Raw genomic sequence first — 21775 nt, forward strand, 5'->3', positions numbered from 1 at the left:
CCCCACGGGGGTAGGTGACAGAGTTGCAGGTGCTCCTTCCTATCTTAGGAGCTGTTAGGAGGAAGTTCACACGTCAGACACCAAGCAGACGGAGCTGGGATAGGAGGGGCTTCCTTGCAGAAAGGCGGCAGGGTGGGGTCCCTATAGAGACTTCCTGCCTGCCCTGAGCCGCTTAATCTAGTTACATTACAGGATGGGGAGAGTTCCACAAACTGTGATTCCAGTGTGCAGCCAGCTTTGGATCCCCCACCCAGGCTGGGCTCAGGACTCTTTCCAGACCAAAAGAAGGAAAAAATGTGCCAGTCCATTCCTCCCTCTTCCCCTGCCCTTGGCGAAGGAAGGAGTCAGCTTCACCCTGCTGTACTGAAACACTCCAAGACATGTCCTGCCCCATGTGCTCACACCCAGACACACACAGAGACTGCACGACACACAATGACACGCCCACAGGCACACCTGCTGCCACAGTCCAGCCAGCAGGCGCACACATGCGTGCATGCAACACACACCCCCGCCCCCACAGAGGCTCTTTCTGATCCCGCACAAGTCACCTGCTCTCTCTGGCCTGTGTTTGCTCCTCTCTTAAACACACAGGCCTCAGACTGTGTGGCTCCGGGCACAGCCCTGGAGCGAGCTGCCTGGATTCAAATCCTGCTTCTACCACTTAGCAGCTGGTGACCCTGGGCTAAAGACTACACCTACTACTACTGCGCCTCAGTTTCCTTACCTTGTAAATGGGGATGGCCTCTGCACAGTATTGTTGTGAGGAATACACATGTAGAATATGGAATTTTGGGAGCTGTGCCAGCTATTTTATCCTCATTAGAACTATCACTGTGATGATTACCCTGCCAGCTGTGACGTTCTAGGCTTCCATGGATCTCCACACACTCACAGACCCACTACACTCTCTACACAGACACTCTGACATGTGCACCCACGTACGTGTGTACACACACGGACAAGCCCACACACTGCTGCACGCTCTTGGGTAAGCCGACACTGACATTCTATGGCACACACGCAGCCATAGAATGCTGACCAACCTGCCTTCTGTACACTGTGGGGAAACCAAGGCCCGCACACACCTAACATCCCCTCCAGACTCACACGACTCGTCAGCTCATTGCTCACTGAGACAGGCAATGCCCGCCCTTGTCACGAGGAGGACCTGAGCCCAAGACTGACTGTACGACAGGCCTGAGTCTGCTCCCCCAAATCTCTCCTCACCCCCTTGGCTGGAATTCCCCCGTGGGAGGCTGACTCCTAGGACAAGGGGGGTGCATCTGAAGGCGAGAAAAACCTCCCAGATAGCTCAGCACCCCGACTCTGAGACCTACTTGGCCGACAGTCACCAGGAAGGGACTGGAAGAGCCCAGGTCCAGAACTCGGCCTCCTGATTTTAATTCTGGGCTTTCTCTCCACCCCACACCACCAACCCCTGTCTCCTCTCCTCCACTCTGCACCTCCCAAGAGCACGACCTATTGTGTGTCTGATCTCTGATGCCTCCGGTCCCCGGCACAGAGTAGATGCACAGTAAGTAGGGAATGACTAGGTGATGAATGAGTGAGAGCGGAGCGAGGGAGCCCGAACAGATCTTGCTCCTTCTCCTGCTTCCCAGTGCTGGTTCTGGTGGGCACAGTGTCCAGGTCAGCAACACAGCCATGCTGCCCACATCCTGCCGCAGCTGAGCCTCCAACTCAGGCTGGCTAGGACCTCTCTGGGTGGAAGCTCATGGTCCCCACTTTTTGAGCCCCCAATTTTCCAGTGCCCAGGGCAAGGCCAGGACGAACACTCCTCAGGATCTTGGGTCAGAGGTTGTCTCTTCTACACACAGGGATGGGGCCTAAAGACAGCCCTACTTGGAGCTGCCTTCTCCAGAGCACCTGCGATCTCCCGGCCAGACCTCCCGATTCTGAGCACACAGCGGAACTGGCCCCGGCCCTGCACCTGGCATCTCCCAGAGCCTTCTGCGTGCATGCCCCCGACGTGGGACAGTCCAGTGGAACGCGGCACAGCCCCTGAGCCCTCTAGCATCACCTCCTTGGCTCTTCCCAGTCCTCTGAGGGAGCACAGACCCCATTCAACACCCAGGGTGAGTGTTGGAGCCACTTCCGGGATCAGAGGTCAGCCTCTACCCCACACAGAGAAGCCAGGCCAGGCCAATGGCCTTCTGCCTATTCTGACACCCCATGTTTACCAGAAGAAAATAACCAAAATACCATGAGACGTGCTGCGGACCCTCACCCTGGCATTTATGATGCAACCACCATCTGGCCCCTCCCTGCCCGTCCTGCCTTGTCCCCCAGTCCTCCCACACAAGAAGGTGCCATGGCAGCCTGACCGGGTCCACCCAGGGCCCCCAACATGCCCGCCCCTGTGCCCAGTTTAGGGTCCCTGCTGCCCTGGCTCCTTTTCTCCCCAACACTGTCTGAGCGTCCTGGTCCTCAGGGCTCACCGCCCCCGCATGGAGCCTGCCCTGACCACAGGACATCCCCTGCTGCCCTCACCCTCTTTCAGCAGCTCCTTCGCTGACTTCCAGGAGCCCTCTCCCCAGGTGTTCCACGCTCTGGCCCCTTCATCTCACTCTTTTTCAAGGGCTCCCTTTCCTTTCACCCCTCCCCTCCCAGGTGTGAATGTGTCCCAGCTCTGCCTTCACCCTTGGCTCTCCCCACCCTCTTGGGTGACATCATCCACTCCTGTGGACTACAAGACCCCCAAATCCATATCTCCTGCCGAGATCTCTCTCCTGAGCACTGATGCCTCCACAGTGGACATCCCACAGGTACCACGAGGTCATTGCATCCAAATCTGAGTTGATACTTTTTTTAAAACCACTCAGTGACGGCACTGCCACCCACCCAGAACACCGGGCACCAGTGGAAAACCCCTCTGCTCCGTCAAAGCTCCCTCATTCCTCACCCAACACCTCTCGGCTCCATCCACCTTGCCCCGAATCCAAAGTCCCCACCCTGGTCCAAGCCACCAGGGCACTATCCCGCTGGCGCCTGCCATGTGGTCTTCCTGCTGATAGTTTTGTGCCCCTTCAATCCATTTTCCACACAGCAGCCAGAGGGATCCTTCAAAAGTACCAATGTCATCATGTTGCACCCCTGTTTAAAAGCCTGCGGTGGCTCACCAAGCCTTCAGAATCCAGCCCCAACCCCAAGACCCTCCCAGACAGGGCACCAGGACCCACCTCGCAGCCTCATGTGCTGCAAAGTGCAAGCAAAGCACTGCTTTCTGATTGCCACCTCTGGGCCTTTGCACACCCTGTCCCCTTGGCCTGGGAGGTCTTTCTCCTGCTTTGTCACCTGGCTGACACCACCCAGAATGCAAGACTCAACTCAGACCTGGGAGGGTACTTCCTCTGGGAAGCCTTGCTGCCCCCATAAGCTTGGTTTCAGACCCTTAAGCCTGTCTCCCTTCATCAGAGCTGCAACAGTTGGGTGCTAGTCGGCAGCCCCCAGGGAGCACACAGGAGCACTCCCGGCTACGTGCCAGGACTGTGGGCATCGGGGGTGGGGAGTGAGGTGCAAGCCCAACCTTACCTGTCTCTGAGGGCCCGTGGGATCCGACTCTCTCCGTCGAGGGCGGGGTCCAGAGTGCAGGGGTGAGTGGGAAGGGCTGCCGGGTGTGGGGGGCTGTGATGTCTCTGACCGGCCATCGGCCTGGTTCAACTGGGTTGGCAGGGCCTGAGCTGGCATCAGCCGCAGGTCCTCCTCGGCCAGCGTGTGCATGCCGCGTCCCCGGGGCCGGACGGCGGGCTCCGGCCCTGGCCGCCGACGCTCCTCACCCTCCTCGGGCAGCGGCCGCAGCTCCTCGGGCTCCTCGTCCGTGGTGCCCGACGTACTAGGCTCAGCCCCCGGGGGGAAGTCCTTCAGCTCTGTCTCCTTGTCAATGATGACCCACTCCTTGCTGTCGAAGTCCTCCTCCTCGGCCAGCGGCACCGAGCGGAAGGCATTGCTCAGGGCCTCCTGTTCCACGGAGGCTGACACATCCATGCGGCCGCTAGCCTGCCGGTCGGCGTGGCCCGTGTCCACTGACAGCATCTGGGCCGGCTGCGAGGAACAGGCCTGGCGCGAGGGTGAGCCAGGCAGATCCATTCGTGACCTGCAAAGCCACCCAACATGGGGCTCAGTGCCCAGCCTCTCTGGACCCCCAAGGACCCCAAGGAGGTGGCAAGGTGGAAGCTGATGCCTGAGACCCCCTGACCACTGCATTTCTCCCACCCTGGGCCAGGCTCAGCCACGTCCTGGGTTGCCAACCTCCAACCCCAGTCCCTGCAAAGATCTCATTCATTCATTTAGTCATTCATTCAACACACAATTTTTTTTTTTTTTTTTTTTTTTTGCGGTACGCGGGCCTCTCACTGTTGTGGCCTCTCCCGTTGCGGAGCACAGGCTCCGGACACGCAGGCTCAGCAGCCATGGCTCACAGGCCCAGCCGCTCCGTGGCATGTGGAATCTTCCCGGACCGAGGCACGAATCCGTGTCCCCTGCATCGGCAGGCGGACTCTCAACCACCGCACCACCAGGGAAGCCCCAACACACATTTTTGAATACCTACTGTGTTCCAGGAATCTAAACAGGCAAAAAGTAAAATCTGGTTCCTGTGCCCAAGGAACACTGTCCTCCAAACCACGCCCAGGAAACTGGATCTTCTGATCTTCCTAAAGGCAACTTGATGCTTGCCCAGCCACGACTCCCACCCCACGCGGGCTCTCTCCCGCTGCACCCAGGGCAAACACACCCACCTGGCCCTCAAGTTTGCTGATGGTTTTCTAGCCTCTTTTACCACTACCCTTCAAGCCTACCTGGCTGGTTTCACCTCCTCCAGCAAACTCCAGTGACTCCCAGCCCAGGACAAAGTCCACATGCCTTAGTTTGACATTCAAGGCCCCTGACGGCCAGCCAAAGGCCCCATTTCCCCCTTCCCCTAGCCAGACCCATCTCATATTCACTTGCTTTTCCCCATATTGCTCACACTTCTGTGCCTTTATGAATGCCACTCCCCACACACAGCCTGTCCTCCCACACTTTGCTGTCCACCCCAGCTCGATGTCACCTCCTGCAGGGAGCTGTTCCCTCCTGCATTGATGGGGGTTAGTTTGCCTTCCCAGCGCTGCCTGTGTCCCCTCTCGTCACAGAGAGGAGTATGTGTATGTTTATGAATCTGCCGCCCCAGGAGACTGCGAGTTCTGCCAGGCAGGGGCTGGGTCCCTTCTGACTTTTGCTTCTGGGACCCTGATCCTACCTGGGGACATCTCTTTCATCGTTATCTTAACCTGTGCTGTGAATCTCACGTTACTTGCAGAGGTTCTCAACTGGGGAGTACCAGCCCCAAGGTGAGGGTATTCCTGGTTGTAGGATGCTATACAAGGAAGAATTGTCCTCTCCCAGATGCCAGGGTGCCCCCCTGAGAACCACGGAGGCCTCACTCACACTCAGGCTGTGGACAGGGGGCGGACTGCCATCCTCCCCCGTGCATCGAGCCTGTGAGGGGAGGGGTGAAAGATCAAAGCCTCCTGTGGGGCTTTCTCAACATCCTCCTACCCCAGCCTATGTGGGACCTGCCAACTCCAATCTGCACAACATTTTTATCAATTTGTTCATAAGGCTTAAAATAAAATCCCCGGAGGGAGGTCACCCAGGTCTTACATTCATACTCCCATGTAAGTGGCTAATGTTACTTCCTTTCCCAAGAGCATGGTTTGTTTAAATAGATGTGAAAGAGAAAGGAAGCCAGAGGAAGAGAGGGGCCGAAGATTGTGGGGAGAGTGGGAATTGAAGAAAGCAGGGAGGTGGGACACCCTGATCTCACCAGCTTCATATGTTCTCCTGCTCCCAAGTGCCCCAGAGCACCCCAAACCCTTTTGCCCTGCCTGAGATCCTGAACTTTCCAGAAAATCTCTCCTCAGCCCTCTCCTCTCCCCAGCATCCCTGAAACAAGGGTTCAGTCTGAGCAAAACCAATGTGTTCTTCAGGACTGCCTTTGCTCAGGGCATTTCCCACCTCCCTTCTGCACTCGTATCTCTTCCCAACTGCCCCTCCTCGCTCCTCCCTGTTTCCTGAACCCTCTGGGCGACCATGGATGAAAATGTGGTTCTCTGTCCCGGGTAGTTCAACCTGTGAGAGTGTGAGTGTGGTGAGGGTGTGTGTGTATCAGTGTGTGAGTGTGGTGGGCATGTGAAAGTGAGTGTGTGTGTGTGTGTGTGTGTGTGAGTGTATGTGTGTGAGTGTGGTGAGTGTGTGTGTGGGTGTGTGAGTATGAGCGTGGTGGGTGTGTGAAAGTGAGTGTGTGTGAGTGTGTGGACGTGAGTGTGAGAGTGTGCGTGGGAGTGTAGTGTGTGTGAGTGTGAGTATGAGCGTGGGAGTGTGTGTGGATGTGAGTGTGTGGTGAGGGCTGTCGGCTCCCTCGGGACAGGGCCTGTGTGTCTTTGTCCTGGGGTCACCACAGGGATTGGCACTGGGCTGCCCTGACTTGGGCGTCTCCACACCCCAGAGGGGCACTGTGCCCATCCCAGAGGGGGCGTGCAGTTCAGGGCAGAGTCCAGAGCGGGGTTCCTGGCTGAGATGGGGCATGAGGAGGCAGGGACCTCCTACCCCAGGGCTGGGCCCCAGGAAGAGACCTCTTTCCTGGTGCAGAGAAGGCCCCAGCCTTGCTGTGAGGTAAAGCCCCACCCAGAGCCAAGGGAGGTGGGGTCATGTCTCCCACCCGAGGTTGTCCCACCCATCAGATCTAAGGTGAGGATGAGGCCCTGGTCCCTAGCGGCCATCAGCCACCCAAGGTCAACCAGCCGCCCTCTCATACCCCATCCTAAAGGCTCACCTTGACTCTAAACTCTCCAACACTCCCACCCACCAACCAGGTCCCTCCCTGACATTCAGATCCCTGAGGCCTGACCCCCAAAACTTGGTCTGTCTTCTCCTCAGGCACTCCCCGAATCCTTCTCCAGGCCCCTCCCCCAGAGCTGAAGGGAGCCTCACCAACTGCTCTGAGGCATCTGTGATTAGTCCCCAGGGAAAGAGGTTCTGGAAGCACGCCCACCTGCCATCTCAGCTCTCACCTCCTCCTACACCCTCCTCCAGTCCCACGCCCCTCCGTGGTCTGAGCCGGGCCCTCTGCATCCCCCACCCCCTCTCCAGGCTGGTCACTGACTCTAACTGAGTCTGACCCCTGGCCCAACTAGAACCCTCTTAACGCTTCCAGGGCCCCCCCACCTCTGCCTGGAATCTGAACTTTCCTCCAGACCAGCCGTGTGAAGATGGAGGGGACCAGGGGCCCCTGACCATGCCCCTGGCTCCAGACCAGACCCACCTCCTCTCATGCAGTTCCACCCGCCCATCCGCCGTGGACAGCCTCTCCGACTCAGGGCTGTTGACCCTCCGGTAGTGCAGAGAACGGACTGGGGCCGTCGGTGAGTCTGGGGGGGCACGGACCGGGGAGCTGGGGAGCCCCGCCGCTCGACTCTGCTCCTCCTCCACCACACAGGGGGTCTGCAGGACAGGGGAGCTCCGTGAGGGGGGCTGACAGGGCAGCCGTGGGCAGGTGGTTTTCTGGGGTGAAGGAGAGAGAGGGAGGTCCGAGCGCTGGGAGGCCGGTGATCCTGGGATGGGGCCGGGCCAGGGAGGCAGGGCGAGCGGGCAGGCAGCTGGGGAGAGGGGCCCACGGGTGGGGAGCAAGGTGGGAGGGGGAAGGCCACCCGCGTCCCCCTCCGCAGCTGCAGTTACTTTGCCAATGTTGATCCGGAGTTTGTTCCGGTTGACATCTGTCTCCTCCCAGACTTCAGCCTCAGGACCCCCGGGGTGGGGGGCGAGGTGGGGGCTGGAGCCCAGCCCCTCGGGGGGCCGCCCCGGCAGGATTGGAGGTGCGTTCTCCTGGTCACTCAGGTGCTCGCCCTGCAGCACATCCTCAGTGTTTTCCCGGAGCAGGTCGCCGGGCACCGGCGTCACGTTGACCACCCTGTGGAGGCCAGGAGGGGGCCGTGGGCAAGGCTGGCAGGGGTGCCCTCTCCTCTAGCACAGGCCCTGGAGACTACCCGCCACTCATGAGAGTGGGCACAGGCAAGGTCCAGCAGGGTCGGGGCATCCGTAGGCCCATCTCCATCCCTGGCTTGCAAACCCTCTGGGACCAGACCACCCTCAGGTGGCTCATGGGGTCAGAGAGCTGAAGGGCAATTACAGCACCACCTGGCTCTGTTTATTTAGGAGATCTCGGTGCTCCCCGGCCCTGCCAGCTCCCCACTACATTTCTCTGGCTGGCTTCCTTGAGACTAAGAAATGGGTCTAAAGAAAGGATCACTTTGGAGTTCCTGGACCAATGTCTTTACAGACTCGGCACCTCATGTGCTGGCAAGTCCTGTGGAGTCTCCGCAGTGTGTCCCCTGGGTCACCCCTGGGGCTGGGTGGGGAGCCCTTCTCACTCTGGCCCCTCCCTGGGCCACTATATCTTTGTGCTTTTCAGTTAGATCTGAAATCGCTGACCCATCAATTACAAACATCCCAGACTCAACTGAGAGTGCTTGGAGGGCAGGGGCTCCGCATCTCTTCTCTGAGCCCCCACAGGGCCTGGTGCCAGGGCTCAAGACCTGTTCCCTGAATGGATGCGTGTGACCACCAAGAAACAGACAGGCTGTGGCGCTGGGGGAATCTCACTCAGGGCTCGCTGCTCCCCAGTAAGGTCAAGAACTCCAAATAAGGATGCCCCCTCCATCTCCAGATTGAAGGTAGAGATGTGGCAGAACTTCCTGGGATTCAAGAGCCCCGCTTCTGAGCACCAAGAACAGGAGAGACAGCCAGGTGTGTCCAGGTAGGAAGAGGAGGAGAGGACTGGCTTCTCAGGTGACACCTCAGACGGGGTCATCTGCCCCCCGTCGCCCCTCCCAAGACTCACCCAAACATGGCTGCCGTCTGCCGGGTGTTCTGCTGGGGCGGGGTGGAGGTGCTCGTGGACAGGAGGGCGTCATTGCCCGCCTTCTCCCAGTCAAAGGCCTCGTTCTCCGCGATGCCCCGTTCCTTCATGCTGTTCTCAAACACTGACATGATCAACTGCAGGGATGGGGGTGGCGGGAGGACAGAGAGGTGACCCAGGGGCTAGCCAGGAGGAGGGGGCAGTTGCTGGGATAGCAAGGGGAAGAGAGGGGCCTTCCAGGACAGGGATGGGCCACGAGGGGGCACTGAAAGAAGGGCACATTGATTTTAAATGAAAACATGCACAAAGTATGCAAATCAGCATGCAAATCATCATCTTGACTTAAGCTCCACTGGCTGGACACAAGCCCTTGGAGATCTGTCCCCGGATTACCAGCCCCAGCCTCCCCTGCCATCTCCACCATCTCAGCAGAAGCAGCAGCAGTAGTTTCCCAAACCCACCACCTGGGGTCATGCCTCTGCACAGGCTGCTTCCTCTGCCTGCAGTGCCTTTCCCACTGTCCTCTCCACTCTGAAGCCTTCCCTGAATCCCCCGCCCACACGATTGGGCACAGAGCAGCGGTTTGAATTGTTCACAGGCCTATCTGCCACCTCTACATTTCTAGCAGCCAGCCCAGGGCCCAGCACAGGGTGTGCTTGAAGCTGTGTGGTCTGGGGGAACCCATGAAGCTGAGCTAGGCCTGGGGGGCTTGGCCTCCCACTGCCCGAGTAAGGGATCTCTGCCAACAACCAGGTCCCTGGGTTCAGGAGGTGGCGGCCCCACAGACCTTTCCGCTTCTGACTTAGCTCTCTCCAGAGGGTTCTCTCTGCTAGCAGGACCCCCTTCACTGCGAGCCCACTGTGTGCCTGACACTATCTGTGCTCCCTGCGGTGTGTAGCCGTGCCTGGCACATAGTGGATCCTGGGCAGAACATTCTCTGATCAGTGGGTCCCATAAGGGTGTAGTGATGGTGCCTTGGAAAGAGCACTGGACTTGGGAGTCAGGTGTGCCTGAGCCCTGCCCTGCTCCTAACCAGGCCATCAGGCCTCAGTTTCCTCATCTATGAAATGGGGATAATCATCCCACTTGGCCTCCTGCAGAGTTTCAGTGTAAAGTCCTTGAAAGCACTTGGCTTCATTAATTGTTAAGTGCTGGAATAATAACATAAAGAACACGCAATATCACCAAAGGCTTGTTTTAAAGCTTAAATGAGTTAATGCAGGAAAAGTACTGAGAACAGGGTGAGCTCTTGATAAATCTTAGCTGTGACTACTGTTTACAAGAGCACAGAACAGTTTCTTTCGTGTGGTTGGAAGACCGGGGGAGGTGCTCAGGGCCGAGCCGGCAGGGGCGCAGGGCCTCAGCAGGATGGGTGGCGCTGGAGACAGTCACCCATAGAGAGGCGTCGGGGGCGCAGGAGCAGGCAGGCAGGCTCCCACCTGGTAATCGGGCTTGGTGAAATAGTCAAGGCTGGCGATGTGGTCCAGGAAAAGGTGGAACTCGGAGGGCATGTGCTTCAGCAGCATCCGGTGTTCGTACTTCTCCTTGATCATCCCTACCTGCTCCTGGAGACAAGAGGGCACTGGGAGATGGAGCCCCAGCTGCTCCACACCCCCTCCCTGCCCTCAGACCCAGCTGTACTGCCCCTCACCTTGTCCTTGATCTTCCTCCAAGGCAGCTGACCCACTGCAAACTCCACAAGCATGTAGAAGAGGGACCACAGGTCATCGTGGCGGCCCATCTCCTGGAGGTGGGAGCAGGGAGGGGGTCACCCATGGCTCTCAGGTCCTTCCCTGGGAGTGGAGGCTGACCCTTCACCGAGGGACACCAGTCAGGGTGCCTACGGGCAGAGCTGGGGTCTCCCTGAAGCCACGGCTCCATTCCTGACCCGCCAACACACAGAATCCCACAGTCAAAAGTTCCGTGTGTGCTTTCTCATCCACAGAGATTTGTGGTGGGGAGAGAGAGGAGGGGATCCCCCAAACAAGGAAGAAGGTGACGTCAGGGAGACGCCCGCCGAGCCCTCTTCCAATCAGGATCTCTGGAGGGGCATCTTCCAGCCCCTGCCCTGCACTCCTCTCCCCACCTCCCATCACAGCTGCCTGCCCTGCCCTCTTCCTCAGCAGTATACTCTGCCACTGACCTCTGCCCCTGACCTCTGCCCTTACTGTCCCCACATCCCTCAGTCCCACCCTGCCACTCACCCGGTTCTTGTGAGCATTGACCGAGGCATAGCGAACAGTCCCACGAAACCCGGCCACATTCCGAGGCTGCAGAGGGGAGGACACCACCAGGAACGTCACCCACTGCCCCTGACCTCGGCCACATCTCAACCCTGCTTACCAAGCCTAATTCTGCCTACTTTAGCCCTGACTGCCCCCTCCCCCATCACCCCCCTCCCCCACCGCACTCCCAAGTCAGCCTGGTCAGGAGCAACCTGACACACCAAGCCCAGTCCTAAACCCGTCTCCTGACCCTGCTCACTGCCCCTGCGTCTGCCCTTGACCAGGCAGACCACAGGGCGTGGAAGTGGCATCCACCCAGGCCAAGGGAGAGAGGGGGACAGGCCGAGTGTGGACCCAGCACTGGGTGACACTGAACACAAGGCCAGGCCTGTCTAGGCAGCTGCAGGGAAAACTGGTGAAGGGTCCCCAGATCAGGGGGTGGGGCGAAGATGCCAGGATTCCCGTGAGCGGCGGTACTCACGGGCCGAACGTCCCCCGTGGTGTTGGTGTACTGCCGGGCCAGCCCAAAATCCAACATGTAGCACTTTCTGTAGGTGGAGGGCAGCCTGCCCATGGCAAAGTTTGACTGGGGGAAGACAGTAGCTGTGAATCTTGGGGCTCCAGGCCCACCTCAGGGGACACCAAGAAACAGCTCTGGTGAGGGGCCTTCCACCCCACATACACTCACATGAGAGTAAAACATCAATATGTACAGCAGGTCACGGACCTTATCTGAGGGGCAGGTGTGAGTATGCTCATTTTAGATAGGAGGAAACTGAGGGCAAACTGCAGGCTTCTCCAAGATCACACAGCAAGAGGTGACCCAGCCAAGGCCCTCCTGGCTCCGAATCCTTGGAACTCCCAGCAGGGCTGTGTGGCTTAGTGTAAATGTCCTGCTCTGAGGCATCAGGAGACCAGCACTGTTCTTGCTGTGTGACCTTGGGCCATTCAACCAACCTTTCTGGGCCTCAGTTTTCACCACTTTAAATTGGGTCCAAGCACCAAGATCCAAGATGTTACAAAATCAGCTACTTGGAATCTCTTACCAAGCCCCAGCCCCTCGTCCCCCTTCCTTCTTCAATCCTTCCATCCTTCCCCAACCCCTTCACCTTTCCAGGTTCAAGGACTATTCAGGTCAGGGGTGAGGAAAAGGAAGAGAAGAGGAAAGAGGGGAGGACACCGGCACGCCCAAGGGGCAGGCAGGGGTGCTCCTGAGAGGCAGGGGAGAGGAAGAGATGGAACATGGGATGGAGAGCAGGAGGAGGGGACAGGTAGAAGAGGCTGTCCCCACCCAACCACTGTTCTGGAGAAGAAACCAGGGGACCCAGGGAAGGAGAGGAGGTGGGGTGTGTGCTTCAGAGGAGGGGGCAGCCCTCACCGGCTTGATGTCGCGGTGCAGGAAGCCCACGGAATGTATGGCCTCGATGGACTCCAGAATCTGCTTGCCCAGCCGCAGAGTGGTGCTCAGCGTGAAGGTGCCTCGAGGCTGGCTGCGTCGCAGGTCAGCCAGGTTCCGGCCCTGGGGTGGGGGTGGGGGCGGGGACAGGCCCAGCTCAGCTGCCATCCGACCACCACCGCCATGACACTCTTCCCAGCCTCGCCCCAAAGGCTTGCGCCCACTCCCCATTCCTCCCAGGGCCACAGTCTCCATCCCACCCCAGGAGTCACCACCAGAGCTCCTGGGGGAGAGTGAAGGGAGGATGGGCCACGGGGACTCACCTGGAGCTGCATCACTACATAGTTAAACTTCTCGTTGCGGCCACAGCCAATGAACCTGCACACGTGGTCTTTCCCTGAGGGATACAGACAGGGGTCTCCCAACTCCTCCTCCTTCTTCCTCACTCCCAGCCCTAAGGGGGGCTTCCCATGCACTCTTGATTCCTGGTTCCCCCAGCCCTGGCCCCATGGCCTCTTCTCCCACCTCCCCCTGCCCTTAGGCCCATCATCACTCTTGGACTCTGTTCCCACATCCCCTCACCCATCACCTCTCAGCCCCTGGCTCCATCACCTCTCCCCTCCCATCTTGCCCTGGACCCGCACCTTGCAGCTTTTTGAGCACAGCCACCTCCATCTTGAGGACCTGCTTGGGCTGCTGGGCCGACTCCACCTTCAGGGCCACGTTCTCCCTGGTCAGCAGGTCCATGGCCTCGTAGATCTCACCAAAGCCCCCGCCCCCGATCTTTTTGAGCTACAGAGATGGGTGAAAGGGGAATAGGGGACACAGGGATCAGGCTGAACAGCTCCTCACCCCACCCATTACTGGGTCACATTCACTGATGGGGGCAGGGGCTGTCCTTGAAGGGGAGGACCCCATGGCTCCCTTCTTCACCCCACCCACCCGTGCTCCCACCTCCTCTCCTAGTGCTGGAGACAGAGAGCTCAGTCCATGGGTGTACAACTATTCACAGACACAGACACAGACACACACACACGCATGGGGCTAGATGTCAGAGTGGGCAGTGGGAAAGTTATGAGACCTGAGACTCCACAGAGACAAGGAGACAAGCCGATGCAGGATTCTGAAGAGATAATGGGCCGTTGTGAGCCTTTTAAGGACAATAAATATCACACTCCCCCCATCCCCCACCTAGACCGAGCAGCCTCCATCCAGAAGCAAAACTAATTTCCAGAACCTTGCAACTTCAGGTGGGTCCCTCCCCCAGGGAGTTGGCAGTCTCCTGAAAGATGACACCAGAGGCAGAGAGCATTTAGAGGGGAGTGTTAGGGGGAGGGGACTCAGCAAAGCGTGTTCTCTGGCCAGGCCCCCTGCTGAAGCTCACATCACCCCCGAGGCCCCAGGTCAGATGCCCAAAACCAGGGTGAGCCTCCTGTCCAGGGGAACATGGTGGGGATGGAGGTTTGAAGAGAATCTGTGTGTTCCCAGGAAGCATGGCAGTGGAACTCTGATGTTCTGGGCCCCCACTCCCCCAGCATCCCTGGGCAGGCAGTGAGAAAAGGCAGAGGGGAGAAATGTGATAGAGGAAGAATTGGCCAGGGGAGATGAGCAAAGCTGAGTTATGGGGCGGGATTAAGTCAGGGGCCCAGGGGTCTTGGAGAGTGAGGGTGCTGCTGGCAATGATGGGGGGACGGGGAGAAGGTGCTGAGTTCTAAGTTGGGACTCATTTGGTTTAAGAAAAATGTACACCTCTTTCCGCCATCTTTCCGTGTCGTCATAATGGTGCGCACAAAGGTCCTGGCTGATGCTCTCAAGAGCATCAACAAAAGTGAGGCAAATGCCAGGTTCTTATTAGGCTGTGCTCCAGAGTCACCATCCAGTTTCTAACTGGGATGCTGAAGCATGGTTACATTGGAGAGTTTGAAATCACTGATGCTCACAGAGCTGGGAAAATTATTGTGAACCTCATAGGCAGGCTAAACAAGTGTAGAGTGATCAGCCCCAGATTTTATGTGCAGCTCAAAGATCTAGAAAAAATGGCAGAATAATCTGCTTCCGTCCCGTCAGTGTGGTTTCATTGTACTGATAACCTCAGCTGGCATCATGAACAGTGAGGAAGCAAGATGAAAAAAACACAGGAGGGAAAATCCTGGGGTTCTTTTTCTAGGGATGTAACACATCCGTGCAAAGAAAATGCCTCAATAGAAAAAAAAAAAAGCTATACAGTTCAATTTTCACCTCCCCAGGGAGCTCCCCACCCATGGGTGGCCTGCCCTCTTCCAGAGTCCTCACTTGTGTCCTGTTGGCTTGTAACGTGCCAGCCGCAGCTGGGCTTGCTCATGATTGGATGGAGGCTGCTCTGAGCATCTGTAAACTCCTGACTCTAAGCCTCCTGCATCTGAGCCCGCCCCTTGGCATTTATTCAGCACGCGGATGCCCAATAAATGTTTAATGGGGGTTGAAACATGGGAATGGTGAGAGATAGGGGGCGGGGCAGAGCTGAGGACTGGGAGTTCCCAGCAGGTTATAGTTGTAAACACTCTAGAAAAAGAGAGAAGGATGAAGGGAAGATTTAGAAGACAAGTGGAAGGCTGGTTGGGTTCTTGTGCCCAGGAAAGAGGAGGGAGGAAGAACAGTGAGAAACCAGGGTCCCTCTCTACTTGAGAAGAAAGTTAAGGTCAGACTTCTAGAAGAATTTCAGAACAGGAGGAGACAGATGCAGACTCAAGGGAAGCAGTGGCATGTCTTCCTCTGGGAACGTGAAACTCAGGGGAGATTCTAGTATCTTCTAGATTCCTTTACGGTTTTCTTTGTGGGAACATGGAGGAAACACCTCGTTGTCTGTGCTCCAGACTCACAGACATCATCTCAGCTCATCCCCAGAGGCTCCCAGCAACACAGGTAAGGAAGGTCACAGGAGTTGTCATTTTGCACAAAAGGAAAACTAAGGTACAGAGAGTTAAGTACCTTGCCCCAGTTCACACTGCTAGTAAGTTGCAAAGCCGGGTTTCACTTAAACCCAGGGAATCTGATGCAGAACCCACAGTCTTAACTGAAATAATGTAGGAACCATTGTCTATACTGTGGTTAGCAGTCTGAGTGCTGAGATTCAAGGCCAGATCTGCCAGGCTCCAAAATCCTTGCTGGAGATGGTAAGGAGGGCTCGGGGCACCCAAGACATTTCTGACACCTACTCTCCAATTTCCTAGGATGCCAAAGGGTATTTCTCTACCGCCTCCACCTCCAAACAGAGTCTATTTCTCTTTCCTTAGTTCCTTCCTCACCCCCCACCCACCCATTACAGAACCTCTGGGGGCAGGGGAGTACAGCAGGCACCCTAATAATACTTTTAGGAGGCCATGAAAATGTTTTCATTTCTTTTACAATCAGAAGGGGAAAATGAACCTTTAGATCAAAAAAATTTTATTATATAGTATTAATTTATTCCTCATTATAGCAATGCAGTCATACAATTGCAGTCTTTAGTACTTTATTATGTTGGAAGGGGCCGGTAAGGGCAAAAGTGCCCAAGGCCCACGAAAATCACAAAACAGCTTTGCCCACAACCCAGTGACAGGAATGTCCTCTCAACCTCCCTGCACCAGACCCGATTCCTCCCCTCCTAAGTTTTTTCTGGACCCTCTCCCCTGCCGAAGGACCTCAAGAAACACGACACAATAGGACTAGCATTCACTTAGGAAAAAGGAAACCAGGTTTCTTGGCCCAGCTCTGGGTGAACTGCGGTGAGTTTCCACTTTTCCCTTTCTGTAAAATGAGAGTTGGACTAGAATATATGTCACAACTCTCCCTCGGCTCTCTGATCCTGATTCTCAGATGGGCTAATTCTTAAGAAGCAACATAGTTCAGTGACTGTTGCCCCAGCAGTCAGACAAACCTGGTTCCACCGACTAGTCATGGGAACTTGGCAAGTTAGCTAATCTCTGTGCCTCAGTTTCCACAACTGTGAAATGGGGATAATAACAGTATCTACTCCATAGGTTGTTGAGATAATGCATGTAAGGCATTTTGCAATAGTGCCCGGCCACAGTAAGTGCTCAAAATAAATGCTAAGTTTTTATTGTTATTATAGTTTGACATTCTGATTCTAAGGGGCACCCCTCAAGAAGAAAAAAATGCTATTATTTTTAAATACTCCACCAAATGCCATGGACCCTCATTTTCTCCTGGCACAGCCCATCTGGTCAGTTTTCTTGGTTCCTGAGCTGTGCCTCACTCTCTGTCTGTCCCTCGTGGAGACTGGCTGAGGGGAGGCATCTGGCACCCCACCCTCTCTATTTCTCCAGGGTCCAGGGAGGGAGGGGAAAGCGAGGTCACCTGGCAAAGACTGAGGACTTGCCCCTTTCCCCTCCACCCCTGCCACTTCTCTCCCCACTCATCTCCCACCCCCTCCCTCAAAAATCACAGGAAATTTCTAACCCAATTTCAGTATGTGCGTGAATACCCTCTTTTTCTCACCTCTTCAATGCAAAAGTCCTCCTGCCTCCAATCTGCCAGAAACTATGCCCTGAGCAGGACCCGGAGGGGGTGAAGGTGGGGTCTTGGAGGAACACTCCTCACTTTGCCAGACCCTCATGCCTTTGATTACTGCCCTGACTCCTCCTCTCCCAGTTTCTGTCCCCTTCCTCTCCCCCTCAGGAAGTCCCCCTCTGGGACATAGACAGCCCTTTCCCTCAGCTCTTGGGCTCCTCCAGTTCCGTCCCTCACCTCCTCCAGTCCCAGAGACCTCTCTGACAACGTTGCCACATTTGCCCCTCTCCCTGGCCACTAGGAGACCTGCCCACTGGGTAGTTGTTGCCTTGGAGACCTACCCGCAGCCAGGCCCCACTCTCCTCTCAACCTGGCACCTCTGGTGAGCCGAGCACCCACCCTATGCAGACCCACAAGCTCACAGTCACCCCAAATTCTGCCCCACATCATCCTGCCCACATAAAAACAGGACATCAGAGTGCCCTCAAGCATCGGAAAGAAAGGGGGGGCGGTGGGACAGGGATTGATTTACCATAGGTTCTGCTCAACATACACTACACTGCCTTTGCCTCGACCCTCATGTGTCGCCCTCCCATCGGAGAGGCAAAGCCCTGAAGAGGGTCGGACTACAACTCCCAGCAGACCGAGCAGCCCGAAGCCCTGGGCTGGAGGAGCAAGGCACACTGGGAGATGGAGTCTCGGCATGTTGCACCTGCCGCAGGAAGCAGTGAAGGGAGGAGGGTGGATAGAGAAGATGGAGTGCGGATGCGGTGGGAGCCGCCTTCAGGGCCTCTTTCCCCGAACCCAAGCGTTTCTGTCCTCTGCGGAAGAGGAGGGGCTCACTCATTGCCCTTCTCCAAGGTCCAGCAGAGAAACGGCCCCCTCCCCCACCCCCGCCCTCCTCCCCTCAATGAGCTCTGCAGCTCCCGCTCTGACATCCAACCAGGAGTTGTTGCAGGCTGGGCCCGACCAACGTGACCTAGCGGGGAAAGGGGTGAGAGACGGCGGGGTTGGAGAGAGGGCACTGGGAGAAAGCGATTGTCCACAAGTGTAGGCAAAATAATGACCTGCAAGCCATATGCAAGTGAGCTTAGGGGCACCTCCCTCTTAGGGTAGGGGCGCCAAGGGCACCTGTTTTAACAGGTCTCCAGATCCTCTCCTCCCATCCTCCCCCACCCGTCCCTCTGCCCTGCTGGGTCACTCACTCACCACCTTCCAGCGATCCTTGACCACGTAGTTGGCCGGCAGGATGTCGGCCTGCTCCCCTCCCCCACTCATGTTGGTTTCGTCCTTAAGAGCGGCCGCTAGGCACTGCATCCGCCAGCCGGAGGGAGGGGTGTCCGCAGGGCCTGCCCTGAGGGGGCCATCTACCTGGGGGAGTGGGGAGGGACTGTGAGGGGGGCAGGCTAGGACCCGGGACCCACTTGCAGATATGGAGGAGGAGAGTTCCATTCTCATGGCAGGCATCTTTCCCTGGCCCACTAGGTGGATGCTCCAGGGGTCAATGGGGGAAGCATTGTGTAAAAATCAAGTGGAGGTCAGAGGAGAAGACAGAAATGCCATTCACAGGAAGGGAGATACAAACTACAAACTGGAGATGTGAAAACCAGCAACGGGCACACACATGTGATAGAAAAAGGAGAGGAAAATGATGTGTGAACAGGCTGTGGGGAAAGGGTTTCCCAAAGAGACATATGCTAACTAATGTGGGGAAGACTTGCTGACCGAGGGGCACACCAGACTGGAATCAGTGCTTAGGCAGGGGAGACCTGAGCCAAGAAGGACCAGTCTGGGGATTCGATCTGTGGCCCCCACACCCGCACATTTCCCGTGCCACACCGTTCCCAAGGAACTGTGTATCTGAGGCATATTGAAAGGGGAGACCTGCTGAACCAAAGGGTGACCCAGGGAAGACACACGCCAGAGTGACAGAGACCTCCAATCAACCATGGGAGATGTGATTATCTGAAAATGAGGAGCTACCCAACAGCCCCTTGAGGATGGTGCTGAGTGAGGAGGCTGCCACCGTACTCAGAGCTGAGCCCAAACCACTGACACGGCCATGGGGGTGAGAAGCAAGGATGTGAGTGATGGGGTGAACATAAGGCGATGGATTCAAGACATGGATTTTAGAGGTATGGCAGCCCTGTGGCCACTCAGAGGGAGAGAGGCAGGCTGAACTGGGGGGAGGTGAGGACAGAGGGGAAGTGGAAGCGGCCTAAGAGAAGGCAGATGTGCCAGGGGGCAGTGGGTCTGGATGGCCAGCGGGTGAGAGAGCCTCTGCCCACACTTTTCTGTGTCTGCCAAGGAAGAAACACAGCTCTTGTCGCATTCGGATAGGTAGAAGTTGGATATCAGGGGGAGTGTCCCAAGTGTGAGGGCTGGGAAAGCCAGCCAGGGTTACCCAGGGAAATGTCAGTGTGCGCATGTGTGTGTCTGTGTGTGTACCCTCTGTGTGAGTGTGTATATGTCTTTGTGTGTCTTTTTGTGTATGTCTATCTATATGTCTGTGTCTTTGTGTCTGTACATCTGTGTCCACGTGTGCTTATGTGTGGTTTTGTGTCTGTTGGTGTGTGATGTGCCCGTGTGTGGGCAGGGGCCAGAAGAGACGGCTCTTTGAGATCTCTGCCACCCCGGTACAGGAATGGATCTTTTCCTCTCTCCCTTCGCCCTACACTTTTTATAAGTACACGGCTCTGGCCTCCCAGTGACCCTGGACAGTCACAGATAGAAGGAAGCTCCTCAGGCTGGGTATGGTGGGGGAGGTGGAGAGGAGGAAAGTGCCTAAGATACCAATGGATGGGGCGGGAACTCCATGAGCCTGTCTTTACTTGGGATGGACTCATTCCCCAGGGCTCCTCTGTCTGACCATCCAGGTACAGGGGCAGCGTGGGATAGCGAAGGCGTGGAAACAACCTTCCACAGGTCATGGTGTGCTGTGAGGGATCTTCAGGGAGAGGGACACTGTCACTCTTTTTCTGCCAAATGACTCAGCTGACTGTTTCCTCCAATCCACACAACTTCAGAGTATCAGGACTGTGAGGATATTAAATAGGCCTCTGCCTTCCTTCTGCCAAGTGGCAAATGGGGCATCAGGAATTCAGAGGGCAGTGAGAGCAATGGCAGGATGAAGGGAGAGGGAGGGATGGGGGATTCTGAAATAAAGGTGGAGAGACAGGTTGAGGACAAGATTGAAGAAGCAATTGAACCAGTAGGGAGGGAGCCTTAAGGAGTTAAACAGGGTGACCTCTGGTGGGCCTTCCAGTCCTGTGATGGTGGATTCTATAGAATGATGAGGAAGATGTGAGTCCTGCTCCCATTCTATAGATGGGCAAGCATAGAGGAACAGGTGAGGTGGGAAAAGGGGGAGTGGAGGCGAGAGGATAAATGAGGGTTCCCTGCCTCTCCCTGCCCACCATCCTTCCCACTCTCTGCCTCAGAGGACTGCATTCAGCCCAGTCTAGGGTTGGATGACACAGACACAAGGAACCTGACTGCCCCATGACCGCCCCCTCAGGACCCTTTAGTGTGTGGAGGGATGGGTGTGTGGAGAGAGAGGGCTTGTGGAGGAGGTTTTATATCTGTCAGCAAGTGTGTATGTATGAGAGTGTGGGACCGATGATGTGTGTGTGTGCGTGCAGGTGTGTGTGCTGGGGGTGTATATCTAGGTGGTTGTGAGCTCATCATGGCATGTGCATATAAGTGTTGGTGTGCACCTATGCAAGGTGTAAGCCAGGTGTGTGTGGGAATCTGGGAGCCCAGGTAAGGAGAAGTGAGGGAGATCAGTGAGGGGTAATGGGAACAGGTGAAGAGAGGTGTGGAAGGGGGCACAGGGAATGCAAGGGACAAGGGTGACAGGATCAGAGGAGGGGGTTGCTTAAGACAGAGACAGGTGAGGGATAATCGTGACAGGTGAAGAGGGGACAGGACCATGAGAGGGGCTTCTGGGTACAGGGATGAGGAAGTAGGCAAGGAGGCTGGTGGGAGGACAAGGGAGAGAGGTTATGGAGACAGCAGGGAACGACTGTCAGGGATGCCAGGAGAGTGAAGCCATAGGGACGGGGACAGAGGTGAGAAACGAGGAGCAAAACCCCTGGAGGACAGGCTGGAGAGGGTGGGTGTGCTGGGGGCAGGGCGCCGATCCAGGCCTCGGGATGCGGCCCAGGCTGTGTAGGCCAGCGTCCCACCTCGGGCGGAGACGGAGACGGCACAGGGAGGGGGAACTGGAGAAGGCTGCGCTGGGAGGTGAGCCAGGCCGGAGGCCCGATGGGTTCACAGAAGGAGACCCCTCCCCGACCCCCGCCCGGCCGGCCGGCCCCGCCCCGCCTCGCCTCGGCTCGCCTCGCCTCACCTGCTCTGAGCCCGCTGCGGCTGCGGCTGCGGCTGCGGCGGCGGAGGCAGCGGCTCCGGGCGGTGCATCCCCCGGGGACGGGGCAGAGAGGGGGCGGGGGCGGGGGCGGCTCAGTGCGGTGCTGGGCGTCCCGCTCCCTCCGGCGGCGGTGGCGGCGGCCTCCCGACCGGGACCATCCCGGCCCGGCCCGGCCCGTATCCTTCTCGGGCGACGGCGACGGCGGCGGCAGCGGCAGAGCGGGGAGCTGCCCACAATGCACTGCGCCGCCAGCATCAGCACCAGCCCTGACATCACCTCCTCACCGCCCCGGCTCTTACATCACCGCCCCTGCTCTGACATCACAGTCTACTCTGCTCCTTTCTCCACTCCTGCGGCCCTAGGACTCTCTCTCGTATGGACCT

The 21775-nt window shown here is 57.1% G+C and overlaps 1 protein-coding gene and 1 pseudogene across 1 annotated transcript in view; one reads left to right on the top strand and one right to left on the bottom strand.

Annotated features, from left to right (window-relative positions):
- The window catches only part of TTBK1 (tau tubulin kinase 1), a 36098-nt gene extending 17758 nt beyond the window's left edge, over nt 1-18340 (bottom strand). Inside the window, exons 1-12 of the mRNA XM_060110343.1 lie at nt 18233-18340; nt 13180-13327; nt 12859-12932; nt 12518-12658; nt 11621-11725; nt 11119-11184; nt 10566-10658; nt 10354-10479; nt 8897-9051; nt 7735-7966; nt 7322-7500; nt 3553-4114 (exon numbers count right to left, since the gene is read on the bottom strand). Of these exons, the coding sequence (XP_059966326.1) occupies nt 3553-4114; nt 7322-7500; nt 7735-7966; nt 8897-9051; nt 10354-10479; nt 10566-10658; nt 11119-11184; nt 11621-11725; nt 12518-12658; nt 12859-12932; nt 13180-13327; nt 18233-18340 (1989 nt within the window). The remainder of the gene's footprint in view (nt 1-3552; nt 4115-7321; nt 7501-7734; nt 7967-8896; nt 9052-10353; nt 10480-10565; nt 10659-11118; nt 11185-11620; nt 11726-12517; nt 12659-12858; nt 12933-13179; nt 13328-18232) is intronic.
- On the top strand, nt 14315-14702 carry LOC132497482 (small ribosomal subunit protein uS8-like; annotated as a pseudogene).
- Nucleotides 18341-21775: the final 3435 nt, after the last annotated feature.

The sequence above is a fragment of the Mesoplodon densirostris genome, chromosome 10 (genome assembly GCF_025265405.1).
Source record: "Mesoplodon densirostris isolate mMesDen1 chromosome 10, mMesDen1 primary haplotype, whole genome shotgun sequence".
NCBI classification, from domain to species: Eukaryota; Metazoa; Chordata; class Mammalia; order Artiodactyla; family Ziphiidae; genus Mesoplodon; species Mesoplodon densirostris.